Source organism: Stigmatopora nigra, chromosome 15, assembly GCF_051989575.1.
Source record: "Stigmatopora nigra isolate UIUO_SnigA chromosome 15, RoL_Snig_1.1, whole genome shotgun sequence".
NCBI lineage: Eukaryota > Metazoa > Chordata > Actinopteri > Syngnathiformes > Syngnathidae > Stigmatopora > Stigmatopora nigra.
The window spans coordinates 9,303,167-9,326,928 of record NC_135522.1 but is presented as its reverse complement, the minus strand read 5'-3'; the positions used below and the strand labels follow the sequence as shown (position 1 = coordinate 9,326,928).

General features: G+C 36.8%; 1 protein-coding gene across 4 annotated transcripts in view; it reads left to right on the top strand.

Annotated features, from left to right (window-relative positions):
* mgat5b (alpha-1,6-mannosylglycoprotein 6-beta-N-acetylglucosaminyltransferase B) overlaps nt 1-23,545 on the top strand; it is a 54,401-nt gene extending 30,856 nt beyond the window's left edge. For 3 of the 4 annotated variants that reach the window (XM_077734755.1, XM_077734752.1, XM_077734753.1), the window contains 10 exons: nt 335-504; nt 11,163-11,294; nt 14,036-14,169; nt 15,690-15,820; nt 17,660-17,815; nt 17,905-18,051; nt 18,530-18,646; nt 20,915-20,989; nt 22,082-22,353; nt 23,195-23,545. In XM_077734755.1, the coding sequence (XP_077590881.1) occupies nt 335-504; nt 11,163-11,294; nt 14,036-14,169; nt 15,690-15,820; nt 17,660-17,815; nt 17,905-18,051; nt 18,530-18,646; nt 20,915-20,989; nt 22,082-22,353; nt 23,195-23,393 (1,533 nt within the window). In that variant the 3' untranslated portion in view covers nt 23,394-23,545. The remainder of the gene's footprint in view (nt 1-334; nt 505-11,162; nt 11,295-14,035; nt 14,170-15,689; nt 15,821-17,659; nt 17,816-17,904; nt 18,052-18,529; nt 18,647-20,914; nt 20,990-22,081; nt 22,354-23,194) is intronic. The other variant, XM_077734756.1, reaches the window with a different exon arrangement.
* Nucleotides 23,546-23,762: the final 217 nt, after the last annotated feature.

Sequence of the window (23,762 nt, the reverse complement as noted above, 5' to 3'; positions counted from 1 at the left end):
ATTGTTTGTGCGGTAGACCAAATATTAAATGTTGCCAATTTGGCTCCATCATTTTCAGAAGACACACAGTCCCACATATTACACATATTAAATATCACATTGCTATTTCCGCCACAGTAGGATGTCTGAGAATCTTCTGAAGCATGATATGAAAACATCAGTTCCTTCTTTACGGAGGAACACATTTCTTCTAGATATAAAAATCCTAGCAGTTTGACAACAACTTGAAATATGAATTTCACAGAATCTCAACCACGCAACATGGAGTAAGAAAACTTAAGTGTACTTCATTTTCCTTCCCTGGGCTCACCCTTGTCCATTTCTATGAATACAGATTCTTGTCCACGTGGGATTTCTGACAGAGGAATCCGGTGATGTGTTCAGCCCTAAGGTGCTGAAGGGTGGTCCTCTGGGTGAGATGGTGCAGTGGGCCGACATCCTCACAACTTTCTATGTTCTTGGTCACAACCTCAAGATCTCTGTCTCTGTCAAGGAGCTGCATGGGTAAGAACTGGTTTTTCATTCTTATTTGTTAAACCTAGAAATATGTATTAATTTTGTTATCCATGTCAATTTTTTTTGGGCACCTTGAAGCATTAATTAACACTGGAAAACATTAGGATAACAATTATAGGAACTCTAAATACTTTGTCTCAACCTATGTGGCAAGGCCTGCTTTCACTTGTTGGATTAAACTGCAAAATAAGTCTGAATTTTGCTTTTTGTTTTTCATCCAAATGTGTGGAGATGCGAAATTTTGCTCACAGTTTTGCTCATTCTTCCTAACTTATTTGATGAGGTTTTTAGTGCCAAACTGTCCCACCAAAGATAGAAATGTACAATTTCCATATTTGCCAGACTACTAATTTGCACTTTTTTTATGAATAGTTTGGCTAGGCCTGCATGTAATACTCATGTGCTCAGTATATACATTTCCTCCCTCTCTAAGTTAAGCCTATTGATATCCAATTTACTATTGTTAGTTTCTGAACACATAAAAAAATGCCCTCCCTACCATGCGACTTATACTCCAGTGTGACTTTGATGTATATATTTTTTCTCTTCATTGTGTATTTTTTGGCTGTTGCAACTATTACTCAGGTGCAAGTTATAGTCTGAAAAATCCCGAATATATTTTTCACTCAGGTAAAATTTGTGCGTCATGCAATTCTGAACAGCATTGGTATTTCTGATAGAAGCAGTAACATGAGAGATGACCTGTTTGCTCACACCGATTCGGTTACCATGGCAATGGCATATGCTGCTTTCTTCAAGTCACTACCTGCTAAAAAAAATGTTTGCTTTTCTATATTTAAAACGGCGGCCGAGTGGTTAGGGTGTCGGGGGTTTGAACCCAGCTCAATCCCCACTCCCAAAAATATGCAGAGTAGACTGGTTGAAAACTCTCAATTGCACCTAGGTATGATTCTGAGCATGAATGGTTGTCAGTTTCCTAGATTCCTGCAATTGGCTGACCAGGGTGATTCAGGGTGTCCCCCTTGCCTGGTCCCCGTAGTTAACTGGGATAGGCTCCAGCACCCTCGCGACCCTTGTGTGGATAAGCGGTTCAGAAAATGAATGAATGAACATATTTAAAACATTTTATGACCGTATGCATCACTAAATCTATCCAACAAAATTTCTACTGACTGAATGTTCTCCAACATCGTTTTGTACACTTTTTTTTTCCTCGTGTATACACTAATTGCGTTCTAGAAGCACGCCATGCCAGTGTTCATCATTTCTACTTCTTCCAAAGAGCATTTTTGCCCGAGGGCTTGACAGCTTCACTGCAGTTTATGCACCTTCTCTTAGCTGCAACTCACTCCAAAATGATAACAGGTTTGTTGCCTGTCATGGGTCCCACACACACACTAACACATATGCAGAGCAGCTATTTCAAGCAGACAGGCATTTCACTGGCTAGATCTAAAAGTCAAAGACATAATCAATTGTCGCATTTGCAGGGTGCAATACGAATAGCTCAGGCAACTGACAGGTCCGTGAACTTGGAGAATTTTTCCACCTTTGGGAAAACGCCTGTGTGCAATATTTGATTTTCTGTGGGCGGTAGGAAGTCGGTGCAGACAGGCTGATGATAATGTGTGCTTGTTAGTGAGCAGGGTTCTCTGCTGTTATAGAGAAGACGAAATAGCATTAATGACTTAGGGCTGCCCTTTGAGCTTAAATATCAGGCGGAGAGGAAAAGGTGCTTTGATAAGGGCAGAGTCAAGAGAGGCACAAGGTGGGAAATATGCCGCAGTGGGCATCTTACGGGTGGCCAAGTCATTATTTAGCTCTCTAATTGCTGTCAGGATGTATTGAATCACGGAAGTGTAAATTCCATTGGGAAAAGACCATCATGGCACTTTAGAGAATTGCACAAGGTCTCATGTAGACCCAAATGCTTCATTTTACTACTTGTACCAAATCTTAATTTAGACCTAAATGAGGTTTTCTACTTTGTAAAATGGACTTTGACCTTTCAATCAGATTATGTTGACCTTTACTAAACACAAAATGACCAAAACAATAACAGTACAAAAACTCAGTGACATCAGGCAGCGACGAAATACAAGTAAACATACTCTTGCTATTTATCTATCTAGAAAACCGAAAGGCATTCTTTGTAGTTATTTTTTACAGCATGTGTTTTGGCAAAAAATATTCCTTCTATATTTACACTCTGCAGTTACGTTGGCAGGTTTAAATATATGGTGTTTATTTGGGTGTGCCGTATTAGTTTATTATCTCTATGTTCATTAAGGATGAGTAACAAAAAGGTATTGTCATTATGATTCTGGGTTGTGGGTATTTCTGTTGACACTCTATGACTCTAATACTGAAACTAAATTATTGATTCATTGGATGATTAATTAGTCAGCATTTTTTGTTTAGACTGTCTTATCAAAGTTATTATTTCACCTTGAAAAATGTCGGCTGTGACAGAATTCAATAAAAACAGCAAAGCTAAATTATTGTGCCTGACCCCACATGACCTGAAACATAGTGCTGCTTGAACCATGCAGCCAGAAATGAATAGCCCAAAAAAACATATGCTGTTGTCAGGGTTGTTAAATTATAACTGCTAATGTCTAGTTTTTGTGCATCAGCAGATGTTGCTTTGAAAACATAAATTTGATAGCTTGTTAGTAAATACAAATGTATCATCAGTAACATTCCTCTGGAGCTATTGTACTCTATTCATTAGGGAAGTAAATGTTCTTCATGAAGGAAAATATAATTAGGGGTGGAAATTGAAGCCAAGTTGTTTGAGAAACTTCCAAGTTTATTCTTTAGGTTGCAACTGCACTGTCAGTATGCAGCACATCCCACTTGGAGTCATGGCATTTCTAAATTGCAAGGCAATTGGCAGCATTTTTAAACATTTACATGAATATTACTTTGTAAAATGTGGTAATGTCTCGCAATTCCTTATTTTTACTCGCCCACTTGCTATTAAATTGACTTACTGTTATGTGGGTTGTGCTCCCACAGATTCCCTCAGGCTTCATTCTATTTACATCTCTTACACTTAGCTTTCAATATCCGTGTTTTGGGAAGAGGATCATGATAGTATGAAAATGAATGGTTAGATTACTCCGTTTATTCCCTCCAGAATCTTAGAAGATCAGGTGTTTTTTGGATATAATTGAGAACGATTATACGTATACTTCATTTCAACAAAAAGGTGTGGCTTCCCATACTCGTGTTTAATGATTTATTGTGTCGGACATTCAGTCTTTTTAATTATCAATCATTTTCATTTTGACAAAAAATTTTGATGCGAGAAGCAAAACATCACATATTCCCTGGTAGCAGCACTTCTTTTTTTTGGCCTCAGAATGGAATTGCAGGTCTCTCAAAATTGATTGTTAAATGGTCAGTTTAGCTGTAATCACCAGCATATTGATTAAACTATCTAATTTATGAATGCACTATGCTTTGAATGAAATGTGGACAGTCTTGACTTGTCTAAATAACTAATTGGATATGGCCAAGCATTTAGGAATAGGTTTCAGTGTGCATTTAATGAAAAGCAATAATGAATTTTGGTTGAATTAGCACATTAGTCTGATATAGAAAACTAAAAAGTAATTTCAGAATAATTCATGTTAGAGTTGACTTTCTATAGAGATAAAAAACTATTATTTACAAAGGTTGATTGCATTCAAAATCCAGATAGAATAAACAAAATAACTTTAGTACCATTCTTGTATAAAGAAGTGTAACCTTATACAGTCAAACAGGTTTACCAGCTATTTTCATAAATCCCAAAATATACACTTAGTATTTGTTGTCTTCAAATTGTATTATTCCGTTTACAATTATATCCAAAGCTGGAATTTTGCTAAATATGACTATAATAAAATATAGTATGCTTTTGGACCGTAAAGCTTTGACTAACTTGATATAATACAGCAAATACCTAAAATATACATTTTTAATATCTACCTTCTATTTATAACATCCACTCAGACAATTTGATAATTGCTCTTGGTTAGCCTTTATCCTTCTCATTTTTGAAATATGACTCAGACTACAGGTAAAAGAGTGACTAATAGCAAAGTATAGTATGGCAACCAATCAGCGTGGGTGGTGATAGGAATTTACTGAAGCATTTACAAAATGTAATACTTTTGAAGACAATTTGTATGATGACATTATGGGCAAATTAAATGAACTTTTGCACACTAAAGTTCCTAGCTCTGTAATGATTTCCAAGCCTTCCGTGCAGGGGTGAATGTCTCCCTCTCTATACACTATGTTCCAGGTGATTGATTGGCAACCAGTCTGCAGTCTTTTGCCCAATGTCAGCAGGGACTGGCTCTCTGCAACCCTGAGGAGGATAAAGGGTCTAACTAGCAAATAGATGGATGATTGTGCATACTTTATTGCAGGAGTGTGCTATTTCTGCAAGCATTATGTTGGACGTTGATTCGGCATATAGTCATGCTGGTAGTGGCACAAACCCTTGCAAAAACACAGCAGTAAAAGTCTTAAATTTTCTCCAAAATAGACAGTGCGCCTTATAATCAAGTGCGCCTTATATATGGAAAAAAACAGAAAACCAAAAACAAAAAAACACCACAGTCGGATATTAAAAAAACACAAACGCCCGAACTGAAACAATACTGTTAATAATGCAGATGCCATCTTAGTTTACAAAATCTTCCATCATATAGCTCCTCCCCCACTGCAAGATTTTATACAAAAAAATCCAAAACATCAACAATGGCTGGCTCTAGAGGTGACTCTGTAGTGAGTGCTTCATACCTGGAAGTCAATAGCAATTACCGTATTTTCACGACTATAAGGCGCACTTAAAAGTCTTACATTTTCTCCAAAATAGACAGTGCGCCTTATAATACAGTGCGCCTTATATATGGAAAAATGTCATTCATTGAGGGTGCACCTTATAATGCGGTGCGCCTTATAGTCGTGAAAATACCGTAACATAAATAAGGAAGGATGGAGGCACTCACTATAGTGGTGCTGACATTGTTGGCTGTTTGGTCAATGTGGCAATGTTTGAATAGGAGTGTGTGTGTTGAGTTAATTTTGCATGGACACAAAGATGACTCTAACATTTGCATGGCCTAAGAGCAAGAATGGCTAATTAAGCTGCAGCATTTCACTGTCAATGAGACGAGGCAGTGAGGAAGTAAATGTGTCGAGGGACATAAAATACACATACAGGTAGGAAGTAATGTTGTATTTCAGGGATAGTCTGGAGACACAATGGCATCAGTAGTGATGCATTTAGTTAGAGTCACTGTCACATCACTGCAGAGAATGTACCACAGAATGTTCTAATCTCTTATTTTTTTTACTTTCGCTCTCCTGCTGACACTGGCTTTACCTCATGCTATTATATATTTCTTCTGGCTTGTAGCTTTTCATGCACAATGGAAGTACAACAAGCTTTTCTATTCTTTGGGATTCTTAAAGATATCGAGAATAGCCATTCTTCAAATGTAAGAATGTTACAGTAACTACCAAATTTTAGTATTTTCATTCTGTCATTCATATGCATGGATAAAGGCACCAAAGTTCAAATGCATCACAAAGCTTTACTTCCATATTAAAAACGCAGTTTTGTTTTCATACACACTTTACATTGTCAAAAGTTGCAACCCACCAAAATAATTAACTTCCGATTCACGTAACATAAAAATAGGTAAGATAACAACTTTAATCTTGTAATATGAAGTATTTTTTTCATATTATGACATTTATATCGAAATTCATTCTGCACTGGTTATAATTAGGTCCTGGATAAATCCCAGTTGATTTTGAAATATTACATAAAATTGCGTAATGCAATATTGCACAAATCTGTTATATACTGACGTTAATTTCATATGACATTTTTCTCTGAATATTCAGACTAATCTCGTACTAATATTTAAAGTTACGTGATATATTATGTAATACCACATACGACTTCAATCTTGTAATATGGAAAATTTTATCTCAGAAAATTATGACTTTATATTTTTGTATGTGTTCAATGGATGTTGAGGGAAAAATCTGGTAAATAGTTTGGTGCCCGCCAAAGTCACGTAAATGATGAAAAGCATTTGATTGTCTGCTTTCTCCGAGATAAATCAACATTCACTGCCCAACATTAATTCGATCACATTGGCAACATCACATCTCACTGGTCATGCATCGCCGGTTCCCAGGCTGCCTGTCACCCTTCAATACACGTTTACATTGACATGAAAACCCATTGGGGAATGAGATTATATCTTGGCTGTTGTGTAAAAAATATGTGTCAAACCACCATGTCCTTTCCTAGCAACCTTCTTATTGATTTAATTTAGTTTATTACACTTAAAAATGTTTGAAAATATTAATTATTCCACAAATATTGGCATTGTTCCTAGAAAAACAATTTGATCAGACTGAATCTGGAACTGAAATAATCAATTAATAAGCAGTATGTTTCTGATGTATTTCTGAATATGTCTCCGAATTGTTCAATTCTGTTTATTTTACAGTTAATAATCAACACAATAATATCACTATATTTCAATAAGGTATTTAGTACTATATATCACTGTTAAATCATTCATTCTAAGACATTTAGATTTTTGTATTTGTGTCATGTCTAAAATATCCTTTGCCAAATGAGATAATATTTAAAAAAAGTGGTCCAAATGTATTTTTTAAAAGCATTTGATCAGTGAGACCCATATCATTGTCAAACACATCATCTTTAAGTAATTAATTTCTTACATAAATTAATGATGTATTCATACACAGTGCAGCCCAAAGGGAAATGGAAATATGAAGAAAATGCATTTTTGACTTTGCAATGCAGTTCCTCACTCTGGCTTCTTCCTAAAATGTAGTACTGAGGATCTTTACCACCTTAAACGACTACATATTCTATGCCATTCGCAGTATAACATTTCCAATACCTAATGTCATTCATTTGTATATAGTACTTAAGTCTTGGATTCAGGCTGTATACTCTGCTCATAATTATGTGGCGATAATGGATGTGCAGGCAATGGCTGGGAAGAAACAAAAGATAACAATGGATCTTTACAACTTGAAAATGACGCTGTCAATGGTGAAATCAATGGGAATGACATTAATGTTTGAGGTTTCGAAATTAACCCAATCAATCAACAATTATTTAGCTGTGGATGAGGTTCTGTGTTACAGTTTCGGATTGTGTTTGTAAATATTATTTTTTTTATTTATTTCTTGTCTCTGATAGCATTAAAGTTTAGTGACAAACATCCAATCTGTTCAGAATGGGTGGGCTAGCAGTGGATGAACTAAAATTAATTTGCTAAAACTCTCGGAGATCACATGAATTGGATTCTGCTAGTGGTAAAATCATTGAAATTTGAAAAGGTAGCACATTATGGACGTCTGTCTGCATTAACCTTTAAACTTGTGGGTAATTGAACATGAATTAAATCAGCAAAAATGAATTTGGAAGTCTAGGCACTAGACTAGGCAGCCAATGAGTTAAATGTGATGGGGAAATGATTGAAAACATATTGGAATACTAAAATTATTTTCTTTTATATTATACCAAATAGGAATTTCCCCAAACTGATTGCATGATTGTAATTCGAGCCCAATTTTATCATTCTGCCAGGACCGGAATTGGGTAATAAAAGATGGTGGTTTTAAGATTTATTTATTTATTTACTTGATTTTCAATCTTTGATAAAAATGACAGCATTTTGGGTCACTACGTCTGTAAAAACTTGGTATACTGCATACTTGGAGTACTGCATAAGAATAGAAAAGCACAATACATTTTGGTGAGAAATTGGATTCTATTTAGAAACTAATGATGATAACTCACACATTGTGTAACCCACTAGGAATCACTTTAATACTAAAAAAATAATCATTTGTCATTTAATGGTTAAATTTCTTTTTTTCGGCAAAATATACCTTTAAAAAAAATCTAATCAGATTTCAAAGTAAAAACAAAAACAAAACAAAAAACCCAAAAGAAAAGCAATTGGACAAATCCTATTCTCACTGCAATTTCTCTTGGGGAAAATGTGTGCAATGTGTACACCTTCAAACTCTTCATTGCACTTTAATCCTTTTACTTTCCCTACCTACCAAATTTGCATATATCCAATTAAACCTTTCGGTAGCATCAGTGGATCTCTTAGGAGCAATGTCACGTAACACTTCACTCATGGTTCCTGTAATATTACATGAACTTTTACATTCATCCAGTTCAGCTATGCAACATTAAATAACTTGGCCCATTGCTAAAGCCATTGGCTGAGATTATTATCTTTTCATATTGTAATGGTATATAGCTGAAGAAAAGTCTTCCAGTATACCCCATAAAGTGATTTATCACAAATACTGTTATGCTCTGGCTTGAGGTGTGCTTACGCAAACAACACTTATGTAGGCATGGTTGCAGAAATCCATCTCTTTGAATCTTAAATGGCTATTAACTGACACAATCCTGCTAATTTACGAATTTAGTGTCAACAACCACCCACAGCAAATAATTACGTATACTAATTGTTGCGATAGATGGCATAATGCATGAGTGTTCTCAATGGCTGCACTGGGTGCAGATTTTTATACAAGGCGAAAAAGAATGTGCATTTTCACCAATCTAGTGTCTTAAACATGTAATTGGTCGATTAATTAATTGGCACCGAGTTCGCCGAGCAGCTTCAACATGTATCGTTACCAACAAAGGGTGCCGAAATGAAACAGTCTTTTTTATCTGTTTAGCATCAAAGCAATGACTTTAACAATGAGCTTTGACAGGTCCTTTATGTTGGTTCCACATTTAAGGTCCTGATGAGAGCCTAATGATTGTGGATGGGAATATTGAGGCTGCCACATAGCAAAGTCGCAATACCAAGCCCGAAGGACACTAATAGACTGGATCAAATCTTACTCGCAGCTGGTATGCCAATAGTAACTTAGGGATCGACTGATTGATCGCAATCGATGTAGTGAGCACCCCTTGTGTAATGTCGTATGTGCAAGCAGAAATAGGCTTGTGCTTGATTAGCTACTCTTCACATTCTATAAATTATACACGACTCAACTAGGTCATAGGCAAATTCAGGTGATACATCTCTGTCTTAACTATTCTATAATTAATACATCATGTATTGTGAATGACTGCTTATAATACTTGCAAAAGAGTTTTTATCATCCTGCCCTCATTTGTTAGGAAACTACTACTTATTTGTGATTTAAATTATTGGAAAATAATTAAAGCAATTTCTGTAATTTATGATGATGCACGTGATAGGTCTTGCCAGACTTTTTTTTTTTAATATTCATTCATTCACTCATTTATCTTCCATGCTGCCTATCCTCGAAAGTGTTGCGGGGGTTGCTGGAGCCTAATCCTGCTGTTTTAGGGCGTAAGGCAGACTTTTAATGTAATCTTTATCATATTTATATGACACATTAGTTTTTATCAGGGTAAATACATGTATACAATTTACATACAATGGGTTGCAGGGCTTGCTAAAGCCTATTACACCCTGAATCGGTGGTCATCCAACCGCAGGGCACAAGTACATAGACAACCATGCCACAGCACACTTATACCTAGGGGAATTGAGGGTGTTCAATCAGCCTACCCTGCATGTTTTTCGGGATTTTGGAGAAAACTGGTGTACCTGCATGCAAACTCCAAAAATTTTGAGGAGAGACTGACCACACAATGCTTTTTTTGTAGTTCTTGGAAGATATCCGGGCGCTCCTAAATGGCATTCATGTTGTGTTAATCCTGTAATACACAGACAAACAAATCACAACTACACTTCTGAAGACAACATTTTACAAATCAATCACATCAAAAGCTTTTATTGTCATTATACACGGCTGTGTATAACGAAATCGGCGGTGCTACTCAACAAAGTGCGTTTTCCCAGTAAAAACATAAGTAGTATAAAAATATAAAAAGTCACATCCGGGTAAGGTAATTTCAAAAATATTGCACATTCTAAGATATTGCACATGGTTATTGTACACCCCGATGTATGTGACAAGTGCTGCAAAGTCATGGTGATGAAAAAATGGCATTTTTAAAAAAAATTATATTCACAGCAAACTATGTGAACAAATTCTCTGACTTATTGTAAGACTTGCACTATGTACACTTCAATTATCTCACCATCTTCCTGAAAGCATTGAAAACACAAGTGGTATTTTATTTCTTTTTAACTCTTTCACTTTGAAATTTCACTGCCTAACATATACATCAAGTGGAATTATTTCATACACAGACACACACATGCACTTACACTTTCTTTAGTACATCTGATTGATCATGTGAGAGCATCTAATATTGGTTGAAATGAGCTACTTTGATGGTTCTTTTTATGTCGGGTACTAATGGGTGAATGTTAATTGAAGGGCAGCATTAAGTCACTATGCAAATGATTAAATTACAACATGGTTATGCAAATTGTCATGTTAGTTTTCACTCTTTGTTCAATTTCACAGTTCTGTGTTAAAAAATGTGAATTAATTTATTTTCAAACAGCCAACTTGATTGAGTAAACTGAGCTAAAATTTAGTAACAAATCATTTTTAATGCATATGTTTAAGTTCCACTGTACTTACTGTATGTATAATATGGTGTAAATATTTATGCACAATACTGTGATTGTATTTATGTGCAGATTTTTGGGAGTTCCACCAGGAAAAGGCAGCTGCCCTCTGAATGGCCCTCTACCCTTTGACCTCATTTACACAGATTATCATGGCCTGCAACAGATGAAGCAGCACTTGGGTCTGTCACTGAAAAAGCACAAGTTAGTACTTTGCTCTTTCTAAGTATGTTGCTTTTAATATTTTAGCGAAATGTAAGTTACATATTTATCTTCACCACGGAACTCATGACTGTCTTCCCTTGCTTATTGACAACTGAGCCAGCTACTTTAAATGCATCAGCATCTATTGGAGCTAAAGACTATGGCTCGATACACAGTCATTAGTGAACCAGATGCAGTTGCATGGCTCGATAACCATTATTTTTCTGTTGCTTTTCATGTTTTTGTGTAGTTCACTAGACACATTATCATATAGCAAGGGTGTCAGACTCGGGTTGGTTCGCGGGTCGCTTTAACGTCAACTTGATTTCATGTGGGCCGGACCATTTTAGATATAATATTTAAATATTTTTTGATAGATTGATTAAAATAACTGGATTAAAAGCACTGAATATTCAGTTTTTATAGATCTAAAACAATCTTTATTTTAGTTTTTTAATATATTTTTAGATTTTACAAAATGATTTTTGAACTAAAAACAGTTAAAATGATTAAAAAATTACAAATATTGATTTAGAAGGTGGGAAATCAGGAAATGTAATATACATCAATACTCTTCATTTTAATTTGATCCTAAAACAGAAAGTTGGCACTCATGATTTACTTTCCTGGGCCACACAAAATGATGCATGGGCCAGATTTGGCCCCCGGGCTGCCAATTTAACACGTGTCATAAAGTATTGCTAATTCTGGTTCACTACTAGGCTGGCAACAAAATCATTGCATTTTTTTAGAGTAAATTCAGTATGTCGAGAAAAATACTATGATTGACTGAAATGCTTATTCTCAAAAGGGTTGCGGGGGTGCTGGAGTCTATTCCAGCTGACTCGGGCAAGAGGCGGGGTATACCCAGCTGATCGCAGACTAAAACTTCTACTAAATGTAATTTCAAACAAAAGTGATGAAAATAACTCACAAAAGTGGGTAGTTAATTTAAAGGTATGGAAAATTTACAGATAAAGGTGTGTATAGTATAATGCCATTACCTTCGTGTTGTCTGATTAAAATACATTAAAATAGATTTAAAGTAATTTGAAGGTTGCTGTCACTTTTACAAAATATTAGTGTGGATAATGTACCACAGTTGGAATCAGGATTTCTCATTATTTTATAAAAATAAATGTTCAAGTGGACCACTCAACACTCAAGGTCTGAAATTATTAATTAAAAATAGTGGTTTATAATAAAAAAAAATATGGTACATGTTATGTAAACAGGGTAAACACCTTTCCAATTCTACAGATCTTGTTAGAATATGTATAGTTAATATAAAAAAAGTATACACTTAATATATCATTGGGAAAGTTATTCAATATCGCAAATACGTAAAAAGCGATCAAGTACTGCACCCAGGATGCTAAAGTAGATGTTAAGACCCCCTCCAAAAAATAGACGAGCATTTTACAACACTTCATAAACACTTGTAGTCATCTGAGAGGCTGTCATATTATTTATATTTTCTTAATTGGCACTGAAAATTGATTCAGGCAGGGCACCGATAATTATTCTTCTATTAGGTTTTGTAAATTGATTATAGGCTTCCCTATGCGATCATTTTATGTTGACTGCTGATCTACTTGGATGTTTTAGCCCATTTAAAATTAAATGAGAAACACAGCAATTTGATTTTAGCACGTTTAAAAATTAAAATAAAATATGAGAAGCTTTATTCAAGTGGCTAATTTTGAATTAAAATAAACTACCAATTTTAGATAGGACTTAACCTGTTTGCGAGCTGTAAAAAGCAATAAATGTACAAAATCCATCTTTTTCAATGAGTGTTATGTGAGCTGAATTGTCTTAATAAACAGTACTATGTTAACAACCATAAAGGGAGTATGCCAAACTCCTCTGTGGAACATTGAAACTGTTTCAGCATTAAAAGGCTTTCAAATGTATTATTCTTCGTGTTCAAGCATCTTAAAAAATAACAGGCAAGGGAGAAGAAAAATAAATATGAATGCTGTTTAACTTTCCATTGACCAAAGCAGTTTCTCTTTCCATCTGTTTGTGAATCAGTGCCACAAAGAAATATACTTCTGCATTACTGACCTATCCTTCCTTCTTATCTGGAACCTTATATATAACTGACTATTTGATCAAACTAATGAAATCTTATAGTGCTATTGCCAGTAATAGACGTCCAATCACGTGGGTCTTTTCAGCATTCTGCTGTAAATTTAAATGAGTTTGTCACTCATAGAAATCCAAACCATTCCAGGACTCCCAGTTTGAATAGATTGGAAATCTAGCTCCATACATGCCTACCAGTGCTACCTCTACTTATGAATTATTCAGAAGTCTCAGTGGGAAGTTTTTGTTCCTGGGTACAAAAGAAAATTAAGTTCAGGATGATTTTCTGTGCCTTTGACAACGGTTCATCATCACGTAGTTCTAATAGTGTTTTTAGAGATTTTAAGAGTGTGCTTAAAGCTACTTTTGGAACCGTTTGATTTTGTAAGTTAGATGTACCAATGTATTGCCTTTGAAGATTTAGTTAATCATGTGTCCAGGGTAAGGATACTGTGTGATGATGTTATCCAATGTAGAACAGATCACTAACATCTTTAATAGAAGTGTTTTCTGTTTCATATTAGCTGCTCTGACAGAGAGCGAGATCAGGCTGCATTTATTTTTAGTCATTCAAATCAACAAGGCGAGTGCATCTTAAAGCAAGCAACTTCTTTGTTCTTATTATAGCTCCTCTTCACATTTTGTCCCAGGTGTCACATCCGTGTGATCGACACTTTTGGCACAGAGCCAGCCTACAACCATGAGGAATATGCCACGATGAATGGCTACAGAACCAACTGGGGCTACTGGAACTTAAACAGCCAACAATACATGACCATGTTCCGTATGTTGAAATTCTTGTTATATATGCATTCATCTCCCCACATACAAGAAATGTCTGCTCAAATTGGCACAGTGAGAGTGATGAGTTGTCTGTTTACTTCAAACTGAGCTTCGGGGCAAAGAGATTTCAGTGGGCCTCAGAACAGCTGTTTCTGCAGAAAAATGCCAACATTGGATAGTAGTTCCCTGGCCAAATTCACACTGTGTCATGCACACATCATCTACTACCAAGCCATTCAGGCTGTGTGAATTGCAATTGCAAATATAAATGGCCATAATAAACCAAAATAAACGTAACATAGTAAGCATAATCGACCGGAGGCGGTCAATCAGGTTTTTTATTTTATTTTTGTGACTATTTTCATTGTATGCTACCTATGACCCGAAAAGCTGCATTAAGGCAAGCCAAAAGTTGGTCTGTTATCGTCAGAATCGGACAATATCGCTACATTAGTCATTTAGTGACGACATCTAGTGACGTCAACCAGCCAATCATGAATTTTGCGACGCAGACGCGACGCAGACACTAACAGAATCCTCCCTCTCAACGACTTTCGGTCTCACCCCCTTCGGGGCCTCGAACTTCCGGTCGAATAAAATTGCACAGACTGGTTTGTCACTTTAATTTAGTTGTACATGTACAACAAAATTAAAGTGGCAAACTAGTCAGTGCAAAATCTTTCATGTTATATAAAACATATACAAATATATTACCACTAAATATGATGTTTAAATCTAAAAAACAACAACAACAACAACAACAACTAAAATAAATAAGTAGCCACCTGATGGTATAGTTATTCTATAGTGGTTCACTCGTTTGACTTCGATGCTGGTAGGCGCAGGCTGGATTCCCACTGGTAGCGACATGATTATGAAAGGGAATGGTCATTTGTCTCTTCGTGTGCCCTAAGGCTGACTGGCGACCATTCCAGCCTTTTGGTCAGCTGGGATAGGCTCCAACAACCTCCACAATCTTTACGAGGACAGGCGGTATGAAAGATGAATGAATGAATAAAATAAATAAACAAAAAATGGCACATCTACCACTCCAATCTGTACTGAGGTGTCCCTATGTAATCGGCGTGCAGGAGTACTAAAAAAATAACTTTGGGTGCCTTAGTTCTCTGTCGGGGTTGAAGGTTTGATCCCAAGTGGGTCATTACTGTGTGAATTATACTCCTGGGCTTGTGTGGGTTTTCTGCAGGTATTCAGGTTTCCTCACATCCCAAAAACATGCATTTTAGGCCGATTGGACACTCTAAATTGCCCCGTGGTACAAGTGTGAATGGTTGTCCTTTGTGTCCTCGTGTTCTGTGATTGGATGGCCACCGATTCAGGGTGTCCCCCCCGGCTGATGCCTGGAGTGAGCCGGGATAGGCTCCAGCACCCTTTTATGAGGATTAGCAATATTTTTCTTGAATAATCATGCTTCATTCTATATATATTTTCCGCTCAAAAGCTGTAATGTAATTTTTAACCACATAACCTCAATTGTTTGTTTCATTTGTCTTTTGGTAGCCCACACCCCAGACAACTCTTTTATGGGTTTTGTGGCAGAGGAGCTGAATGACACTGCGAGACTTAACATTCAAAAGAACAAAGTCAACAACATGGCCGTTGTCTATGGTAAAGAGGCCAGCATGTGGAAGGTAAAGATCAAATAATAACTTCGTCTCCCACTCAATAATGTCTCGTTAATCCAAGTAAGAGTGCTTCAAGAGGTTTAAATACAGTATGTTACAAATGTAGTTATATTTCATCCAATTCTTCATGAACAGACTATAGTGTTTTAAACATATTCTTATATCCTATATTAAATATAACATTTTAGAGGGTAGTTTGTCTCATTTCTCAAGCACACACGTATGTTTTGTCTTACATATTTGGTGCTTCCATCATCTCAACATGCTACACTGATGACCCCAGCTACATGTAAGTATTATGAACTTATCAACAGTTTTTAACCACTAGACGATAACTTTTATTAATGACATTCCAGATCAAAGCAGCCTCATGCTTTTTAACCATAAAGAATTTAAAAATATTTTTTTTAAATTTACGATAAAAGATAGGAATCGAATCTTTCTTTTAGAAATTTCTGTGTTAATTTAGCCAGAAAACACTTCAAAAAATCAGTGGCATTTGAAAGGAATTGATGAAAAATTATGTGTATTATTAAATCCATTTCAATTGGGGTGGTCCAATCAGATTGGAATGGGAATCTATTTCTGTCAAAGGTACAAAGAAGGTTTTTTTTTTTTTTTAAATGTAGTCAGAAAGGTGTTATCCCAACATGAACTGTTGGCAGGAACACAAATTCAATGTGTGTGATGTGAACATGCAGCTGTCGACTTAAATAAAAAGAAAATTAGTAAAAAGGGGTTTTTTTTCTACCATTTTTAGGTTCTAATTCACAACCCATGTGCTATGTAAAATCATCAGTATTCAAAAATACAAAACCTTTGTTCCCTCTTTCATATCTTGAAATGAATTGTGGAGTTAGATTCAGATAAAATTTCTAAATGATTAATGACTTGAAGACACAGCTATAGTAAATGATTCATGACATCACTGGGAATCTGTTTCCAACTTTAATTTGAAATGCGTTTGAGTCATCCTTGTCTAGCTCCTAAGTAGACAATTATGTTGGTCAGCCCACTCGATTCAACTTCAATTTGACTCATATGATCCATCAAAGCATTTTTCCTTTCCTACTTTTCTGTTTTGATAAATTGTGATGGTGTATTTTTCACTTATTGCAGCATTGAAGGGAAGCCTTAAAAGTCATTGAATGACAAAATAACCAGACAAAAATCTTTTCATCATTTAATTCTTTCACTGTCATCGCCGATGATAAATGTCTAATAATCACATGATGTCCAGTCATCCTTCATGTGTGAATTGAAATGACTTTATCACTAGTAGACAGCCAAACCATTTCAACTGGGAGTGCTGCCAGCAAATGAACATTTGTTGCCATCCCTCCCAGTATGGCAACCAATGCAGTTTACATCTATTGCCACCAATGTCAGCCAATGAGTCCAAGGAGAGTATATCACTTGATCTAAAATGATCACAATCTACTAAAAATATCGACAACTTTACAGTTTTGCAAAAGCCTCTTTCCTAGCATCATAGCATTTTTGGTCGCCGGTCTTTTGGTCACCGGTCTTTTGGTCCCCGCTCTTTGGTCCCCGTTGGTCGCCGTTAGGGTTATGGTTATCAAATGTACTTAGATATTAAACCCTAACCCTAACACTGATCCTAACCTTAACCCTAATCCTAATCCTAACGGCGACCAAAAGACCGGCGACCAAAAGACCGGCGACCAAAAGACCGGCGACCAAAAGATCGGCGACCAAAAGACCAGCGACCAAACGTCCGGTCACGGTTTTTGACAAAGCAAGCCACTAAAAGCGTCAGTGATTTTGCTACGGAACAATTACTAACTTGACCTCTAATGAACTAAATTCCGTATACCCCAACAGGGCAAGGATACGTTCTTGTCCATCCTGCATCGCCACATGGAGATCCATGGGACAGTGTACTACGACGCTCAGCGTCCCCCAGAGGTTCCCGCCTTTGTGAAGAACCACGGCCTTCTCCGTCAGCATGAGCTCCAGCACCTCCTCAGGCAGGCAAAGGTAGTGACGTTAAACTGCTGACGAATTGAATTACATTGTTAATGACTCATGGGTTTATCTTTGATCTACTTTCCATTTCTCCATGAAAGCTCTTCATCGGATTTGGGTTCCCTTATGAGGGGCCCGCCCCATTGGAAGCCATCGCCAATGGCTGTGTTTTCCTGCAACCCAGGTTTAGCCCTCCTCATAGTTCCCTCAATCATGATTTCTTCAGAGGGAAGCCCACCTCCCGGGAAGTAGGTACACTTTTTTTGCTTTTAACACATTTTTTTCTTTTTTGAAACACATGGCAGATTGATTGTGTAGTGTTTACCTCGCCTGACTTGAGTGCGGCAAGCATGGGTTCAATTCCCATTCAGTGGCGGTATGATTGTGAGTGCGAATGGTTGTTTACCTTTTTTTTAGTCCTCTGACTGACTGGCAACCTGCCTAGGGTATCAGCTAACTGGCGACCAGTCCCGGGTGTCGGCTGAGTGGCGACCAGTCTCGGGTGTAAGCTACCTTTTGCCCAAAGTCAGCTGGGATAGGCTCCAGCAACCCCTGCAATCCTTGCGAGGATGCACGGTGCGGAATGATTAATAAATGTATTACAGAATTAGTTATGCGTTGTATAGTAATTTATTCTGACTTCAGCAGAAATTAAAGGAACATATATTTTCATTTTCATTACTTATTCATTTTTTGAAAGGCTATTGATTTTGTGCATCTTTTTAGGTTTCTTCTCAGCATCCCTATGCTGAGCAGTATATCGGCAGGCCACATGTCATAACGGTTGATTTTAATAACTCAGAAGAGTTCGATGCAGCCGTCCGGGACATCATGAAGCTCAACGTATGTTTGCAACTATGCTTTTTCTCATTTTATATACTTCTGGGCTCAAGTTATTATTTTTCTAGGGCAGCAATGTCTTTATTAGTAAGTATCATATTGATGGTTCTCTTCACAGTGCCATTTTTTTGGCCAACTCAAATAAATATTTTAGTAATTGGCTATCATTGAAGGCAGTAGACATCTAATCAACTTTGATTAAGACTGAAAATGGATTCTGGCTTTGCCAATTAAGGTGCAAATGAATTGACAACTATTTCAATTGGTGAATTATTGAGAGATGTTGCTGACCTATTTCTTTTGTAAATATTTATATATTGTTTAAAAAAGGGAAAGACATATTCTCTTATGGATTTAATGTCGATATAGTTGATAAAAATGTGTAGATATTCAGTTTTTATTTCTTTCTTTCTTTCTTCATTTTTCATTGGTTATTTATGTATACATTCTTTCAGATAAAAAAGGGGAAACATTTACTTCAGATTTGTTTTACGCAAAATAACACAAACAAAAGCAATCACCATTAGAATCCTTTTAAAATGAATTTTATAACATTAATTTGACTAAAAATAGGAAGTCCATGCTCACTATTTATGTTTGTCCGCCACTGAAAATGTGGCAGGCCTATAGTTTGACTTCTGCCGTAAATTTAGTTCTTGCCAGCGAAAATGAACTTGGAATAGACATACCGATAAACAAGACTTGAGCTTTCTAGATTGTATAAGTTATATCCTCTTACACAGAGGGACTTGTGAGCCAATTCATTAAATGGCTCTTTAAAGTGAACGGAGCCTAAAAATCCAGCTTCCTTCAAAGACCCATAAATATCTATAAAGCATAGCATTTTTCTCACAAGATTACATTTCATTGAATTAAATTCCAAAATGCAGATGCAAGGCAAACTTGTTGAAATACTTGATCGTAAACTTCCAACATGGCCTCTTTGAGCATCCTGCAGAAAAAAAAGGTTACCTGCATAATTGCTTCCCAGCTCCATCAGCTAATTGCTGTGGCTAAACCCTTTGAGAGAACATAACAACTGGTCGAAGGTCTGGACAACTAAATAACAACCCCAGACTTCATTAAAACAACTCTGTTAAATCTAATTATCTGGAAGCTCTTTCCTGTAAACCACCCCCTAATAAATCAAGTCACTGTGCTATTAGTATTTATGTGCCAAGTCTTGGTGACTTTCCACAATAACCTGTTTGGTATATAAAATGCAGTCTTTGGTAACATCAACTGCACTATGATGATTAACTCATTGGTTGCCATTGACGGATATCGACCAATCCGTGATTAGATTGCTACCAGGTCAAAATCAGATTTGACGTCTATTGCTGTCTAGTGCAGTGAAAAATAATCAATAAATAATCTATTTAAACCATTGTTTCTAGTGTAAATAGATGTAACATCTATGTCTGTTAGTAGGAGTCAAAGCATTGAATACACTCCTGACATACATTAAATATATATATATATATATATATATATATATATATATATATATATATATATATATATATATATATAGTAAACATTTCGCAAGAAAAGAGAAGTCCAAATTATTGATCAGTGTTCTTAAATGACTATCAACTGTCATTAAAAGGCCTGGCGGATGAGTGGTTAGTGTGTTGGCCTCACAGCTCTGGGGTCCTGGGTCCAAATCCAGTTCACATGTGAGGACTTTGCATGTTCTCCCCGGGTGTGGGTTTTCTCCGGGTACTCCGGTTTTCTCCCACATTCCAAAAACATGTATGGTAGGCTAATTGGGCACCCTAAATTATCCCTAGGTTGGGTGTGAGTGTGCATGGTTGTCTGTTTCCTTGTGCCCTGGCCCGTAGTCAGCTGGGATAGGCTCCAGCACCCCCGAAACCCTAATGAGGATAAAGCGGTTCAGAAAATGAATGAATGAATAACATTAAAAGCTATAAAATGATTGACAGACACAGGCAGTGTTGCTAATAACCACTCTAAATGGACCCAGGCCCCTGTCACCATAATGTATGTTTTTGACATATTGATGAAGTTGTCACCAAAAATAATGAAATCAATTTTCAAACTTGTCTCTCTGTGATGTATTAGGTCATTGATTCCAATATGAAGCGTATGGAACGATATAAGCCTTCCACAATTACGTTAATGAATATGTCAGTGTTGATTAACTATATCCTGCGCTGTGGCAGTAATTAAACTGGCTTGGTTCTGGAGAAAAATAACACGCTCTGGCTCAACTGTTTTTTCAGCTGTGCTTCACATCTATGTTTTCAGGTGGAGCCTTTTTTGCCATATGAATACACGTGTGAAGGCATGTTAGAGAGAATCCATGCCTACATTCAAAACCAGGTGGGTGTCCAACAATAGAAATGTGTAAAATACTACTTCAACAAAACGTTTTTTTTCTGTTAAACAAATTATTTTGTTCTTATTAAGTAAAAAGAAATTTGTCATTGGAACATTCATTCATCCATATTCTATACTGCTTATCCTCCCAAGGGTCACTGGGAATGCTAGAGTCCAAATTGAGTTGCCTGAGAATTAGAATCCTGTGAAAGAGTAATAAAAAAAATAAACAATCAAAACTCACAAATCAACAACCATTGAAATTTTATTAATAAAATATATGAATGTAGTTCATTGCAATCAGCTTTCTTAAAAACAATTAAGTAAAACTGTTTTCTTTGTGTATATTTCAAAGAAAATAAGTGGCAGGGAGCCTTTCAATTATATATATATATATATATATATATATATTAAAGTCTTGGATTATTATTATTCCTCATAATTTTACTTCCTATATCTGGCTATACTATAATGTGTATTTATGCTAGATTTTGGTTTTCCTTAAAACTTTAGAAAAAATGGGTAGATGGATGGAAGAAAATGGATATAATTATTTTTCTTAAGGTCATGAATTTGCGTAGAAAAGGCAGATTTATGAAACAAATCAACAAACCTCTATGTTGGTTTAAATAAAAATGTTGGCCTGATTTTGCTTAAAAGACGGGAGAGCAGATGTAGGAAAATTGGAAGACTAGTCATTGCATGTGGACGCTGCAGGCACTTTAATAAATGCCTCCAGAGGCCAGAGGGACATGTCAGAAAAATGTTATTACCTGAGTCTTATGAATAGCTCTAGCTAGAGGGAGGGAATCTAATCCAGGCTGTCGCAGGAGCCTAATTCTGATTTCAATTCTCACTTGTTGTTGGGTAGAATAATTGCATTCACATTATTACTTTGGAATTTTTACAAGTGCTTGTCAGATGTGTCAAGCAGCCTTTGCATTCTCATGTTTTTTTTTATTTTTTCTTTCTCCAAAATGGGTCATTTCCCCCTGATAAATTTGCCGTTGGTCAGCACTCACTTGTGGAATTTCTAATTACTGTCATGTGTTTTCCATCCAAAAAGAGGATGGCTCACGGATATTTGTTTTGCAGGACTTTTGTTCTCCTGAAGTTCCATTTCCTCCAGTAAACTCGTCAAAGGTCTGGCAGGGCAGCCCACTCGCTCCTTTCATGCTTCTGCCCAACTCCAGTATCCTAACTTGGGCCTCTAACATCACCTCCTACACGTCCTGGCCCCCCCTCAGCGCCCTGCAGCTCTTGGCTTCGCTGCAGGGCGAATCATGTGTGAAGGCCTGCCAAGATGTGGGGTTGATCTGCGAGCCTGCCTTGTATCGTTTCATCAACATTAAAGAAGCCTTCAATGCGTAAGGTTTTTCTTTCCTTTCACAAATGGGCAAAATGGAAAGACTGGCAGATGGCTTACGTAACTGAAGTAAAGTGTACTACGATGGCGTTAAATTCCTGCCACAAACGGAAATTTGGACAATGACTGTCCAATATGAACACCAGGTGCTATATTTTATATATTATATTCTGTTATACCTCATAGATATGAGTGAGAGTGTGAATGGGTGTCCGTCTCCTCGTGCCTTGTGATTGGCTGGCCACATTTCGCCGTATACTACTTTGAAAAAGAGATAATTGTTGAAGAATGTTAATTTTATCCATTCATATGTCATAGCGCTTATCCTCACAAGGTCCACAAATGTGCTGTAGCCTACCCCAGTCAACTACTGCACCAGATGGGGGACACCCTGATTTGGTGGCCAGGCAATCGCAGGGCACAAGGAGACGTACAACCATTCATTCTCACATCCATACCTAGGGACAATTTAGAGTGTCCAATCCGTCTACTTTGCACATTTTGGGGATATGGGAAGAAACCAGAGTACCCGGACAAAATCCCTGCAACCCTGGGGAGAGAATATCCAAACTCCGCAAAGCAAGGTCCAAACTTGGGTTAGAACCCTTGTCAGAACCATGAGACTGATACACTAAGCAGTTTGCCAACACTGTCATTTCATTCAAATACATTAATGTCATGTTTTAATTATATTTTCTAAATTGGTAACCACAAAGAGTCTTTGCGATTAGATGCATGATAAAGTGTTGTCATTTCCAGTGTATTTGTTCTGTATCTTGTCATATTGAAAATATGTTCATGCTAAGCACATTGGGTCTTCCTCCTTTGTCTTTGTCTCCAAGGCTAGATTTCCAATGTGCAGGGCTTGAGTCAGAGATGAATCATCTCTTCCCCGCCTTCTCAGCAGAACATGCAGAATGTCGCCTACAGCAGGACCCTCTGCTGTTCAGCTGTGCAGGTGCCAGCATCAAATACCAGCGCCTTTGCCCCTGTCGAGACTTTCGAGATGGCCAGGTGGCCCTATGCAGTGATTGCTTGTGACTGGAGAATCCCCAGGAGATTATGTCTGACTAAGTAGCTTGCAGTCAAACCTTTTGACAGGAGCCAATGTGGAAAATCATTTATAGCGTGGCTATCAAAGTAGGTGAGGGAAAAAAAAGTCAATAACTCAGGGACTTGCATGATTCTATTTTGTATCTGCTAGGCTGTGAGTTTTAGTCAAAAATGGAAGCTTTGGGACCATTTTAAAGTTATTGATTGAAGATGCCAAATACTGGATTGCGCAAGTAACAGACACATGACATTGCACTCAAAAAGGGAGATCATGCTTGAAAATATTCAAAATGTGTGTCTTGATAGTACGTGAATCCTTTCAGTGATCATAGTAAACATTTGTATCAGATACACATA